At 39.9% G+C, this 15400-nt stretch overlaps 1 protein-coding gene across 1 annotated transcript; it reads right to left on the reverse strand.

The window, feature by feature from the left end:
* Positions 1–2648: 2648 nt before the first annotated feature.
* LOC134750332 (gustatory receptor for sugar taste 43a-like) lies at positions 2649–11651 on the reverse strand. The gene is made up of 10 exons (XM_063685495.1): positions 11597–11651; positions 10844–11008; positions 9251–9447; positions 8146–8293; positions 6874–7014; positions 6477–6566; positions 5870–6055; positions 4784–4893; positions 4086–4250; positions 2649–2714 (listed from the first exon to the last, which is right to left on the reverse strand). The coding sequence occupies exons 1-10, from the start codon at positions 11649–11651 to the stop codon at positions 2649–2651; spliced, it is 1323 nt and encodes a 440-aa protein (XP_063541565.1).
* Between the last annotated feature and the right edge of the window lie 3749 nt (positions 11652–15400).

Raw genomic sequence — 15400 nt, forward strand, 5'->3', positions numbered from 1 at the left:
GGTCAAGAGCACCCTAAACCGGCGAGCGTGTATGAGGAATGTTATGAAAGTGAAGGAAGCGAAAGAGGTATGTCAGGATCGTAGCAAGTGGAAATCCGTGGTCTCTGCCTACCCCTCCGGGAAATAGGCGTGATTATATGTATGTATGTATGTATGGATGTTTGAACAAAAATGCTCAATATCAGATGTACTTACATTTTTATTTTATAAAATACATTGTTTAATACGATTACATAACTAGTTAATCTAACTTAACCTGTGAAATAAAACTATGAAAACGGATTATATCGCGTATATTGAATTTATAATACATCCCGACGTTTCGAACTCTTTACAGCGTTCGTGGTCAACGGGTGACTGAGGAAAAATTACAAAATGCAAAAATACCCACATACTAAAATAATGAACAATCATAGACTACAAACTTTAAGGCTGGTTGTACATGCAAAATCGGTTCATAAGGCTAGTTATACACTATAATTATTTTTCAAGTAAAGATATATATATATACGCGATAAAAATAAACTATGCCGGCTCCAACCCTACACCACGGACCCGAGAAGATTTAATTCCCTCCTAAATTGTAGGAGGGTATCCCAATATGGGACCGGCAACAAACTCGGCGGGACACATCTTTTCAAAACATCAGAATGTCCAGCATCATCCAACACTACGGTCTCACAGTCTATGTCTCGCTTGCTCCTTTATCAGGTGGACTACAGGATCCCAAGCTGGTGGTAGAGAAAAGCCATCTTCCCTATTAAAGTTTGGATATTTCTTAATCTCAATGGCCTCGCGCAGCATTCTGGGTATGTAACGCTTCTCCTTGGCAAGAACCAGAGGCTTATCAAACTTGATTGAGTGATTGGCTTTATCCATGACATGCTCACAGACAGCAGACCTAGGTCGACGGTGCTTGATATCAGCTATGTGTTCCTTCACCCGAGTGGAAATGCTCCGTTTCGTCTGCCCGACATATGATAGGCCACACTCACAGTCCAGCCTGTACACTCCTGCAGTCTGTAGAGGGGTATTGCATTTTACAGGCCTCAGGAATTGTGACATCTTCTTCATTGGCTTGAAATATGTTTTTATAGAAGCACGCTTCAAGATGTGGCTGATCCTGTCCGTGACCCCCCTGACAAAAGGCAGAATGGCAGGCCTGCGCTCGACTGTGGGGATCTTAATGTGGGACCTCTGGTTGACCCGCGGTATCCTGAGCTCGTTTGCCTGGAGCGCGCGCCTGGCATGCTGGAGCTCCGCGGCCAGATGCTGGTCATCACATATCCTCTGGGCTCTCTGAAACAAAGATTTGCCTACTGTAACAAGTTGACTGGGATGGTGATGCGATTTGCCATTTAAGTACCTATCAGTATGAGTAGGTTTCCTATACACAGTGCGACCTAGGGTGTTATCAGGATTTCTTTTTACCAATACATCTAAGAAGGGGAGAGAACAGTCTTTTTCCAACTCCATAGTAAATTTTATTTTGCTATGGATGGAATTTAGGTGATCCAAGAAAGTTGAAACACTACTTTTTGGAAGTATAGTAAAAGTGTCATCTACGTATCTTTTAAATATCTTCGGTCGCACAGGAGCCAGTGAGAGTGCCCTCTCCTCGAAGTCCTCCATAAAGATGTCAGCGACTACTAGAGACACCGGAGACCCCATGGCCACGCCGTCGACTTGAAGATAGAATTCACCATTCCATAGCAAGTAGCCAGATGTAAGGCAATGTTCCAACAGCTTAGCATATTCCTCTGACATGTTCTGCTCACATAACCTCTTCTTGACAATTTCAATTTCAATTTTAACTTAACCTGTTTAGGAAATATATTGCGAACATTATTTTCGACATAATATACGAAATAAGGTAATGATGTTTCACACCTTAGTAATATTAAATACCAACTTACTTTCCTCTCCACCCCCAGGGAAACAGAATTTTTAAACAAGAAGATAACGTTTCGTACAATATCTATCTTTGGTACAAAAGTATGAAAAGGTTACTTTTAATGTCTCCATATGTCATGGCTTGACACGTTACAGGGTGGCCCAAAAATACGTTGACAAATAATTTTTCAGAATAGTTTTCTTACTTCGTTTAAGAATACCTTTGTTCGTTACCTCGTTACGTCTTTTACAAAATGTCATTTAAACTACAATCATTTAACTACACACATTTTACACAATACACACATTTTACATTTTACTACAATCATTTTGCGGATTTTTTACATGTAAAACTAGATATATTTTTTAAGATTTTCTCAATTTCTGTATATTTTTATATGTAGTGTGCACATTTTTATTGTATTGTGTGAATAAATGAATAAAATGTTTAACTAAAACAAAACCTATTATCTTCTAAATATTCTCCTTCAACTGTCATACACTAACGCGAACGTTTGTTAAATTACGCGGCTAAAAATACGTTGACAATTTTTTTTACTGCGACATATTGTTGATTAAGTTACTTTGTGACCTCTAAATAATCGCGCCAATACATGTACCTATCCGTACATGTATTGGCGCAAGCGAGACGCACGGGCGACTGATATCATTTAGATATCATTTTGATATCACAATGTAAGTTAATATGGCCTCCTGTACACATATTGTTTTAGAACTGGGCTAGTCCTATCGTTTCAGTGAGCGGTGAGTGCATGGAACTGCATGAGAATGACGAGATAGGTCGCCACGCCGCCAAGCATCTGTAAATAAAGCATCTTTCATTATATAATTGGCTCCCCGATCTTTTAAATATTTGTAAGCAACGTGCTGAGAACTTAATATGTGAATAGCGGATTAATCTAAGGGTCTAAATAAAAAAAAACTCGATTCAGTGTCTGCAGAAACTTATCTTAAAAGACCTTATCATAGTCCTACTTAGAGTCATGAAATTTTTAGAGCTTGACTCCGTACCTAATCAACTTTGAAGATTCTCTCTTAATACGAGTACGAAAAAACATTTTTTTATACCACGTCGGTGGCAAACAAGCATACGGCCGGCCTGATGGTAAGCAGTCACCGTAGCCTGTGGACGTCTGCAACACCAGAGATGCATAATAACGTGCGTGTAGCCGACCCGTTTAGAATCTGTACACTTCTTTTTTGAAGAACCTATACTGTAGCACCTTGGGAATAACTCGGCAGGGAGCTCATTCTACAGCCGGAGCGGAGTGCGTGACCATTTGGGTTCTAGGTTGTGAGGATGAACACCCTGCCGACGGCGAACGGTGCGGTGATAGAAAGCGTCCGTTGGCATCATGTCAAACAATTTTTTAGAGCACAACCCATTGTACAAGCTGTAGTACACACACAAGGATGCAAAGTCCCTCCTTAGACTTAATGGTTCAAAAAAGCTTGTGAGTTTGGGATCGTCGACGATACATATACCTACAACGCGCCTTTGGATTGAGTCGAAGCATCCAAGCTGGTGTTGGCTGCAGGATGTTATACCGAAGCCACGAGAGGCGACCGAGGGGCCAGAACTGAACAGAACATTGGCTCAGCTCAGTTTGCTTGGCGAACTTATCAAGCTAGAAACAGCTTGTTTCTAACATTAAACTAATTTTACGGTTTAACTCACGTATTGTTAGTCACTCACGCCACATTTTTCTGAGACCCTAGCCTCCATTTTCAAGTACTAACTGTGCATGAGCCTGCCCATAATGCACGCGCCTCCTGATGGCCTGGATGGGCCTGGTACCATCGCCCACACTGTTAACTGTACATACTAAAAAAAGTGACGTACTCAGAAAGTGACGTACTCCGAAAGTTTTATTTTTGTTTTATGTTATTATTTATTTCCGCACAATACCTATTGCCAAACCTTCTGACAGTTAGTTTAGATTTCTATGACACTTGAAATAGACGCAAATGAGTGACGTAAATATTAAATGAAACAGTTAAGAACATTGAGTAATAATTCTAATAATCCCTAATCTGAACAGGAACATTCTAAGTGGAAACTTGCATGCGAAATTTTCTCAACCTTATTGAGCTTTTTGTGGAACATAGTCAATTGGTGTAATAATGTCCTATAATATTGAAATATTTATTATTTACTTTTTATAGCTTACCGAAGCTACGAGCGGTCGACCGAGGGTGAGCACGCCGAGGGCGGAGAACTTGACATTAGAAAGGACAGTTTGTTTTGCGAACTGTTTCAACTCTCGGGCCAGAAGCGTGCTCTGCGGCGCCAGGCGGACGGTTACTCGGCTCAGCAGGAATTTGGTGGTTTCTCTCTGATAAAAGACAGAAAATCATTTTTTATAGGTAATACCGCTACACTTAAAGGCTAGTAGGAAAGCGGACCCGGCAAAGGCCGGGATGACGCTAGGTAGAAGAAGAAGAAGAATACCGCTACACTTAAAGGTCGAGCGACGTTCTGGTCAAGCAGGAAACCGTTGGTAATTACTGGCCATAGTGGCCATTAAGGATGACTCGAATCACGTTAGACCGGGCCGTGACCGGGCCGGAGTTTCCGGCGCTTACTTTTCTATGACATGACAGGTGATCACCTAATGCTTTCCATAGAAAACGAAGCGCCGGAAGCTCCGGCCCGGTCACGGCCCGGTCTAACGTGAGTCATCCTTTAATGTCATTATGCATAGGTATGTGGAGTAGGAGAGGCCCGTGTCCAGCATTGGGTGTTTTTTGCCATATGATGATATGCTGTTTGAATATTTCTGATATGATGGAAATAAATATTTTCAACGTGCACATAAATGTCAAAAAAACAATGAGTAACGCATTTGCAGTCTAAGATCTAGATTACCTGTTCCTGGGTCCAGTGGCAAGGTTCGACGGTCAGCAGAAGAACAGTTATGTGCAGAAAGATCCAACTAAGCGGCAACACCATCGCGTTCAGCAGAGTATTGCCCGAATCTTAAAACAGACAATTACTTTGATGGATTTACCATGGGGGCCGGTGTACCATGGATTTCCCATGAAATATCAGAACATCTTTAAGAACACTTACAGTCTGGCAAAAAAGAGTAGAAATTAAAAAGTGGCAACACTGTAGTGTCGTCCCGTTTTTCTTAGATTGATTTGAAAGGGACGACGCTACAGTGTTGCCACTTTTTAATTTCTACTCTTTTTGCCAGACTGTAATACCTATGTAAAAAAAATTAAAATTACTTATTTTAGAGTTATGCTTTAAAAATAACTAAACTCAACTTAGGGAAGAAGTCATATAATTTAACTAAATATTTTCATTTGTGTATTTTTAAGTAGGTATTAGGCACACTACTACATAGATACAAATTGTAAACTGAAATGTCATAATCATAATCAATATAAACATAATAAAAAATAAAAAAACCGGCCAAGGGTTCCGTACTTTTTAGTATTTGTTGTTATAGCGGCAACAGAAATACATCATCTGTGAAAATTTCAACTGTCTAGCTATCATGGTTCATGAGATACAGCCTGGTGACAGACAGATAGACGGACAGACGGACAGCGGAGTCTTAGTAATAGGGTCCCGTTTTTGCCCTTTGGGTACGGAACCCTAAAAAGTTAACAAGCCCTCCAATGGCAGAGGCCGGTCTGGCTTGGTCACTTGTTCTAAGTACAATGACATCTTTTTTTTATACCACGTCGGTGGCAAACCAGTATAACGCCCGTCTGATGGTAAGCGATCTCCGTAGCCTATGGACGCCTGCAACTCCAGAGGTGTAAGAGGCGTTATTTATATGCTCGTTACCAACCTAAACACCCCGCACCCTCCCGAAATCCCATAAGGAGGAAGGTTTTCAATTCGGTTGTGTTTTTATTATGTGTGCTACCTCAGAACTTCGTCATTTCTCAACCAATTTGTGAAACGTTTTTTTTTTCTATTAAAGATTATTATACTCACTCAAAATCAGAAACATGTAGTATGGAGTGAGCACAAGATGCAGAAAAGCGGCCATAAGAATGGCCATGATGATCGTGCCATTGGTCTCGTTCATCTGTCTCATCAGCTCGCCGATGTGGCCGTACGAGGAAGCGAGACGTCGAACCATGGATTGCACTTGCAATGGATATGCGGCGAAATCTGACCCTTGAATTGAAATCATAATAAAAAAACTACACAAAAGAAACGGACAAGTCTGAGTCGGACTCACCCACTGAGGGCTCCGAACAAATTTAACTATTTTTTTATTTTTTACAAAAAAAATGTTTCGGCACCCCTCCTAATGGATTTTTTTTAGGTACTGCGGGTCAAAAAAATTGTTTTGACCTCTAGTATGCGTGTGCCAAACGGCTAACCTGTACATCGATTTGCGATTTTTCTTTGAAATTGGGGTCGAGCGGCTTCCACTATTAGGGCCATAGATGTAGGTAACTTACATCCATGATTAAGGCAGTGATTCTCTAAACGCGAATTTATAGGTAAGAAGGTTTGCTAATCCTTATTTTCAATTAATTACACCATTGATAAAAATACATGCTAATTATAATAATGTTATATACGTATGTACCTGGAAGAGTTATGTCATAGTGTCTCTCTGTGAAGCAATCCACGACGGGTTTTACTTCTAACATTGCAGTTTCTCCGGCCTTTAGTTTCACTATATACATACGAAATAATCATTAATATTAAGTAATCATTAATAGTAATCTGGAGTCAAAAGTTGGTTAGTCATTTAAGTCCCATTTAGACGGCGGAAAGGAGCGGCGAGTCCCACACATCGTGCGTAAGTGCATTCCAACCCCGTCAAAAAAAAAAGTTATATTATGCCATACAACTACGACATTCAAATATTACTTAGTCACACCTGAACGAAGATGCTCTGTAGGCGCTAGTTGAACGTAGCCGCGGCGCCATGAACAGCTAAACCGACGAAGCCCTACTACCTACTATAGAAGAGTAGTCACCGTGGTGCAGTCGCAGTAGGTGTTGGTTGACCGCAACCGCGGCGTCGTGAACAGCCAAGGTAACGAAGCCCCACTGCAGCAACGCCAGCAGACCCAGATAGTTGCCTATGTAGTACGAGCTGTACATTATCATTATCGACCCTGAGGAAATTTATTGATTTTAGTAAATGAACGTAGAAAATGGTGTTCGATTTTAAGTATTAAGTAATTAAATAATATTTAAAGTTATTTATAGAAAATTAATAGAAGAAGCGCTGGTGGCCTAGCGGTGAGAGCGTGCGACTTTCAATCCGGAGGTCGCGGGTTCAAACCCCGGCTCGTACCAATGAGTTTTTCGGTACTTATGTACGAAATATCATTTGATATTTACCAGTCGCTTTTCGGTGAAGGAAAACATCGTGAGGAAACCGGACTGATCCTAACACCGGCCTAGTTGCCCCTCTGGGTTGGAAGGTCAGATGGCAGTCGCTTTCGTAAAAACTAGTGCCTACGTCAATTCTTAGGATTAGTTGTCAAGCGGACCCCAGGCTCTCAGGAGCCGTGGCAAAATGCCGGGATAACGCGAGGAAGAAGAAGAAATAATATTTAAAGTTGACCCCATTGTCATCAGGTCATGATCTATGAGAGAGAGCGAAAGAGCGAGAGAGAGAGAGAAGTCTAGGGAACTCTTCAACTGCTTAAGCAAGCCTGATATAGACCGTAGATACCTACTCCGCGGTATCGCTGGCTCGTTAAATATGCTGTATAGTGTACACAGCACCCTGAGGCACCTACGTTCCCGTACACGAAGCCAAATAAGTTTCTGTAGAAAGGCAGAGACATGGAGGTACTTGTGGAGGCCGAAGATAAATCTAATACAGCTATTTAATAATCTATCTAGCCGCACTTAAACTATCGTGAGACATATTTCAAAATATTTATCAGTACGGTTTTTACTCACTATTATTTTTAGTCGCTTTTGGCGACATGTTTCGGATTCTTTGGGAATCCATCCTCAGGCACGAGTGTCCGCGGCGGTTGTACGTCGTGCACTGCCCGCGCCGCCCGCCTCGTCGCTCGTTGCGCACGCGCTGATGGGGCGGGTGGGCGGCTCGTGCCTGAGGATGGATTCCCAAAGAATCCGAAACATGTCGCCAAAAGCGACTAAAAATAATAGTGAGTAAAAACCGTACTGATAAATATTTTGAATCTATCTAGCCTATCAAAGAGTTCTTGTGAAAGGTTGGTAAGGCACACCCCGTCAATTTTGCTTTAAAGGCCGTTTCCACTTACAGTTATATCCTTTATCAATACAGTACTTGAACCACATGTAGGCGTCAGCAAACTGAACCATTAAGGTGCTTAGCAAAATACTAGTCACTGCGATGACGCTAATCTTCTCCATTTTTTTGCATCCGGTATTATTTAGGTCAGCGTTGATCTGAAAAAAGTAAAAAAGCATAACTCCGAAAATATTGAGCGTAACCCGTTGTATTTAAATGGAACCTAGGTACTCGTGAGGTGACGTATCTAATATTAATAGTAATTTATATTGACATTGTAAAACTACTATGTAGTAGGTTAGTGTCTTGTTTGTTTTTAATTCTTTTAGATTGATAATTAACCCTCCACTAGATAGGGTTTAGTAGGTAACTTGATTGATTGCAAATGATCGATGATATGATTTTTAGTTTCCATTTTCTTTTAAATTTACATGCAGGCTCTTCATCTTGTATTTCTCAGATTGATTTCTAATTTTCCTGGCACCGAGCTGCAATTGCTGATTGATACCTAACAACCTAACAATTATTATTTTATTATTATTTATTTATTATAACAACATATTTACACAGCATTACAGTTTGCACCAAAGCGCTGGCAGATTTATACATGCAAATAGCAAAACAGTACATAATTATTGAAATACAATTTAGTCATGCAAATAATATAAATTAAAAATACCTATGTCAAAACAATGTCAAGACAACAATACTTCTATTATGGAATGTAGAGTTAAAGTTAACTCTACATTCCATAACTTCTATCCTGATACAGTCAACATCAAAAGTAGCGGATGATCTACCTGTGAGAAACGGAACGTTCTTCCGCTCTGACACATATAGACGGCGCCGACTGAATGGCTACCGAACTGTACAAAAGCATATATTAAATAAAAGCTAATTAATTAATTTAGACTATTATTTCAATATATAATACTACCATTCTCTAATAATTTGACAAAGAAAGATATATCTCCATATGTAGAACTCTATACGTGACAGATTGGTTTGAACGCAAACTGTAGATATATTTCTATTTGGAGAAGTGTTTCAGGGTGGCAGATACTTTTGCGCGTTGTTCAACCCGCTACTATTGATGCTGACATTGCTAACTTTACCTTCTGCAGGTCCCTCAGCAACCGTATGAGTTTCTCCATCCGAGCGGAGCCGCGGTACACGGCCAGGCTGGCTATGGCGAGCACCAGGGTGAGGTCGGCGATACATACAAAAGTCGTCACGGTGGACTCGCCGACGCGGATACGCTTGCTTGGATCTTCTCGGAAGTCTAGAATTAGGGCTGCTAGACCTACGAAATCTGAAATAAACACTGTTTATAGAAACAAGATACTAATAGCGTCCGCTAGCTTGCCGGCACACTGCACGGAGCGGGTGAGCGGGTTAACGAAACATAGTATGAGAAACAACAATAATTGGCGCGGACGCGCGACGGATTTTACTTAATTTTACCCACAATAGCACCCGCGTGAGTGCGTCCGCTCCGTGCACCCGCGCCAGCTAGAAGGCGGACACCTTAAGACTCTCTTGACTATACAATAACAAGAATGTTGAGTGTTATTTCATAGATATGGTGTACTTGGTACTCAATTCATCATCATCAAAAGCCTTTTAATACACCTTGTCACAGACCTTGTCGAATAATTAAGCAGAATCCGTTTGAGGGACGCACCATTTCTCGTTTCTGATATAAAGCATGTCCGCTTTCTTAATTCGTCTAATATAAAATAGGTACCTCCCCGAAGCTACCCGCTTCTGAAATGCGACGGAAGCGCGTGCAGCAAATGCCTCAATGTCGCAATGTCCTTTTCGGAAACGGCTATTAGCCTCGCCCGTTCAAGGGCGTTATGGCAGTTTTGTCGTAGGAGTTGGTGGTGTGTTTTTATATTTATACCGTCCCATGCTGCTTGGCTGGATATCTTCTCTGATACCTGTTCGACGGGATGGTCTGCTCCCCAAGCCGATTCAGACACATTAGCGGTAAAGGGATACGTAATATACTGAAAGTAACGGTCAGAATCACGAGGCTCACGGCCCACGCACTAATAATACCTTAGCAAATTTTCTCGGATAATGGCACAAACTTAAGAGAAGCTAATAATGAATTTAAGAAGTGTATAAGTTAATTGAATGACGCCGCTTTAAAAGATGTAGCCTTGAAATGAAATGAAAGCCACCAAGACCAACGACCTTTACAAGAGGAAGATCTGGTATTGGTTGTGGATCCTGCGTCACCGCGCAACGTTTGGCCTGGAGCGGTCAGGGGAGGGGGACAAACGGATATTTGTCATTGGCTCTCAGCGGTCAGTCCAATTACGCGCTAAGGTACATGCTTCTCGCTGTCCAAACACCCTTACGTTTTATTACTTTAAAACTGCATATTATTTCACCACGTCCCCTACTAACTTTGCACCAACTCTAACTTTGCACCGACATGACAACGTGAGGGAATGGCATTATAAACGTCGTATTTTAATAGAAATTTTACACTAAGTAATGATGACATGACACAATTTGTCATTTCAAATGCTATGCGGAGTTAGCTTGGTCCGACTCTATTAGGTTGATTTTGAAGGTTTTTGTCCATACTTAAAGGTATAATTATAATCTATAAATCACGTAAGTACGATCCATAATTGGCGTTTAACATTATTATAAATTGTGTGCACAGTTTGTCAAATAGTCTCAGTACTTACTAAGAGCAGTGATGAAAACGCGCTGGTAGACGTCAAGCGGCGGCGACACCGCGATGCGCCAGCCGGCGTCCGCGGCGGTGAACTTCAGCGGGGCCACTCCTGCGCATCTTGAGATGCGTAGTACTAGCGATAGCGCGCCGCCCACCAGGCACTCTGTAGGGGGATCTAGGAAACAGACAGTCCTAGGGTTAGGAATGTAATGTTACCATTGTAACTACGTTAATGTTATCGTAACTACGTTAGCTGTTTCTCTTGAACATCTTGAGGCGCGGAGCACCAGCGATAGCGCACCGTCCACTAGGGATTCGACTCTGTAGGGGGACCTATTGAAGTCATAAAAAAGTAGTTACACTTCTATTATGCGCCTACCGGCGTCCGTGGCGGTGAAGCTCAGCGAGTCACTCCTGACCTGATTACTCAATATTATTTAAGGAAGCCAATGAGGGCTAGCGTTTTCCTGCTCACCAGTTGGCGCCACTGTTGATGGTGGTCCAAAAAAACAGATCTCATATTCTTCTATGCTTATTTTTATAAAATCTATACACAAAGGTATTTTAACGTCTAAATTTGCCGTTTTTTCAACCTGTTTAATTTTGCATATAGTTTAGTTGGCACTTTTAGACCTCCATCTACACTAGCGCCGCTAGCGGCGAAATTGAGCGCGATAGCCCTCATTGACGCCTTCCAAAATGTGTCAAAATACACCTATTTTCGTATGCAAACGGACATAAAATAAAATGTCATAAACCATACCACGATACCCGTAACTGCTCTGCTTTTCCGACTCCTGAAATGGCGTTAATTCCATGATGCACCATAACAAATGTTCATTTATTTTTTACACCCAATTCCCTTCTTATTCTTATACGTATTTATAATATACCAGCTACAAGAGACTTTACACTTGGTTTCAGAAAGTTTTAAGTCACTATAAGTGTCTTAAATAGATGCGTCTTATCGTGTTTGGGCGGAAATTAGACTGAAGTCGGACAAGTTAACGCGGAAGCGTTAATCGACTGATGACTTACGGCGCGATTCAGGAAATGAATTAGAGATTCACTAGATATGAAATAGTAAAGATATGTGGCATTCCACGGCAAATGATACATTATGGCGGCATTATAGCAATAATTTGCGACACTATGCGACGTAAGCGCCATCCAATATTAATTGGAGCGTTAATAATAGCGTAAGCGCCAACCGCCATAAGGTACCTTTACCCGTGGGATAACTTTTTGACAGTGCGAGCCTTATGGTTTCGTCTTGGTAACATTTTACATGAAAATTATCGGTTTGAAATTGGAATATCATAATTTAATCGATATAGACCTTATTATTACCCAATAGTAACATTTCCACAGGTAAGAAATTTGCTGTAACATAAAAAAATATTAAAAATAAAAATAAAAAACAACTATCACCAAAACTATGTATGTATAAAAGGAAAGAACATGTCTAGTCACTTTTTTCGGAAAACGAGATTTTCATCTCAAAATGTAGCTCTTAATGAAAAATTAGTTATATCTTTTGCTACCGTTGTATAATATATGTAACACAACTTTTTTTTAGTTAAAAAAGACCTGGTCACGGAATTACCATACATTTTGACGTGGTTCCAAATTTTAAAACCGCGATTACTCAAAATGTTACTTATGTGACTAGACATGTTCTTTCCATGTACCCTTCAATTGATTTATGTAAACCTTCGAGCAACACCGGCTTCCGACACGTCGGAAGAGAGGAGCCCCAGCGATATCTTACCGTACAGTACTGTAATGTGGTACCTAAATGTCTACTTTTAGTGTTGCGCAGTAACGTTATAGTTTACTGCGACATAACCGCTATTGCTTGTGTCAGCGACAACCCACATGTATAAATAGACAGGTTTACCTAATAAAGACACATTTTGACTGCATACTATACGTATTACTCTATTACGCCATACTCTCCGCCTAGCCCTAAACGCTACCTACGCCGTCACTCTGCTCCACTCCGAAGGTACTGGAAATACCAAACCTTCAGTACCTTGGATGGCGACCCTGCCAGGATAATCACTCTTCCATTTTTTGCGGGGGGAAACGTGCACACAGGCGCACTTCTCACTCACTACATACAAAATCCAATCTGCAATGACAACACAAATAGGTACATAGAAAATGACACACGTCAAAGACAAATCTTCACACTGATCGTATTTTAATGCCTTTCATTATGTAGCAGTCACATAAACTACTATAGTGGTACACCCCTTATGGAATGATGCCATTGACCTGATAATTTTAAACATAATAAGGACATTAGGATAAATATATATAATTATACAGATATACCTGTTATGGTTGTAAGTTGTAGTAACGCCTTTTGTTACGTTAATGTATTTTTTATTATAAAAGTCGTTACCGACGCTTGCCACACATAAGCAGGGTAAATACAAACAAATTAGATTTATATGTGTGATGTGCACAGATGTTTGTCCCTGAGTCATGGGTGCTTTCTATGTATTTAAGTATTTAAATATTATATATATCGTTGTCTGAGTACCCATAACACAAGTGGGACTTAGTCTATCTGTGTAAGAATGTCCTATAATATTTATTTATTTATTAGATGGTTAATTCTAACGTTGATTGGCCAATTTGGAAGTCCTTAAATAGGCTCAGGTCCCAAGTTGGTAGATGTAAGCAAAACATGGCCAGATGGGGACTGCTCTGTAGCCCCTCAACTCAATGTACCTGTGGCACAGCAACGCAAACAATAGCACATAGTCTATTGGTGTGCCCCGCATGCCCACATCACTGCTCGGAGCTGGATCTGAGGGACGCGACAGCCAGGGCTGTCAACACCGCTGCCTATTGGGCATCCATCGTATGAAAAGGAACCTCGACACGAAAAGAAGAAGAACGTTGATTGGTCGGTTGACTTCACAATTTATAGGATACAAGCGACGCATTCGACTCCAGGGGGCTAGCCAAGATGACAAGCGTACAACGATGTAACCTAAACACCAAAGAAAAAGAAAAAACGTATCGGAATGACGTACACTACGGAAAATAGAATATAGTTTAATTGTCTATTGGAGTAGAGAAAAGGGAAAGATCCGCTTCTCCATACAAATGTAGTCCCCGTTTTCCTCTCTGGATATTAACATTAGAAAATAAATGTTTACACAATTTGTTGTAGGTACATTAATCACCGCTATGCCCCTTCGTTTGTTTTATGTATGTATGTATGTAAACACATTATTGTACATAAGACAGGTTTAAGATACAATTAAACAGAAAGTATACATTGTACAAAGGCGAACTTATCCCAATTTTCCATTTATTTCGATTTTATAATTATTATAACAGTAAGCTAGGAGCTTTTATAATATTTGAATGGATGTTGTTATTTGCTTCAAACTTTTATAATAATCTGATAATAAAAAAAAGTCCAATATAGAGCTTTGATTAATATAGGGTACATTAAATTGTGTAAAAATATTTTCCATAATGCCTGTATCCAGGGAGTAAAATGGGGACTACGTTTACGTACGTGTATGGATCAGATCAGAGGTCTTCCACTATTCTCTTAAGGGCCGACCTCTTGTCGGTGAAGAGATCTCCATGTTCTATATCCGCCTTCGCTTTGATAGCCTGATGGGATTTGTATGGTTACCTCTCGTTTGCGTCTTTCCGATAACGTCAAAACAAAATCAGGAATATCAGGATCATCATTAATTTACGACTTCGCTATTTTTACAAAACTCATGACAAATTGGCGTAAACAATATCAAGAGTTTAATCAATTTTGTTCAAATTTAAATTCATCTCAAGTTTCTAAAGATTTCGTAAACATAATTCGTATTCCAATTTAATAAACAAATAATGTTAACATAAACTTGCGTACCTATTTCTTTTAAGTAGTAGATACGAATTAAGTTATTTAATTTTTAATGGTTGACCATTAAAAATTGAATATCTTAACGCATAGGTATTGTTTTCTTTCTTTTTTACCAGTTTTAAGAATAAATACGATTTCAAACAAATAATTGGAATATCTCTTCGTTAATAGTATATCTCTAAGCACCGAATAATTAAAATAATTGATTATCTATACGGAGAATCCTTGCCACACCCAGCCAGCCGCTCCGGGGCTTTCTAAAATCACATTAAAATGCCATTAGAAATTTTAACTTAATTAAAAAAATTACTGCCAATCGAGGAGAGCTATCGGATATTAGTTCAAATTGATATTTTTTAATTTAATAAAATGTTTGGTAATTAATTTTGATGATTTTTGGTTAGTACAGTCTGGCAAAAAAGAATAGAAATTAAAAAGTGACAACACTGTAGTGTCGTCCCTTTCAAATCAATCTAAGAAAAATGGGACGACACTACAGTGTTGACACTTTTCAATTTCTACTCTTTTTTGCCAGACTGTAACACAACTCTATTCCAAAAGTGTATAATTAATAAGATATTTCTGCCAGCAGCTGTAAATGTACCTACTATGTGTATGTATTTCATCATTTAATGTGTACAGGTGTAATAATTAAAACCTTTATTTTCAGTATTG

This window comes from Cydia strobilella, chromosome 19 (assembly GCF_947568885.1).
Source record: "Cydia strobilella chromosome 19, ilCydStro3.1, whole genome shotgun sequence".
Taxonomy (NCBI): Eukaryota; Metazoa; Arthropoda; class Insecta; order Lepidoptera; family Tortricidae; genus Cydia; species Cydia strobilella.

Bases quoted from the DNA above. Each gene is read 5' to 3' on its own strand.
- LOC134750332 (XM_063685495.1), bottom strand. From the start codon at position 11,651: ATGGAATTAACGCCATTTCAGGAGTCGGAAAAGCAGAGCAGTTACGGG. The intron at 7,015-8,145 runs GTAAGTGGAAAC...AAATTTCCTCAG, and splicing joins TATTGATAAAGGATATAACT to GGTCGATAATGATAATGTAC. The intron at 2,715-4,085 runs GTAAGCTATAAA...CTTTATTTACAG, and splicing joins GTCGACCGCTCGTAGCTTCG to ATGCTTGGCGGCGTGGCGAC.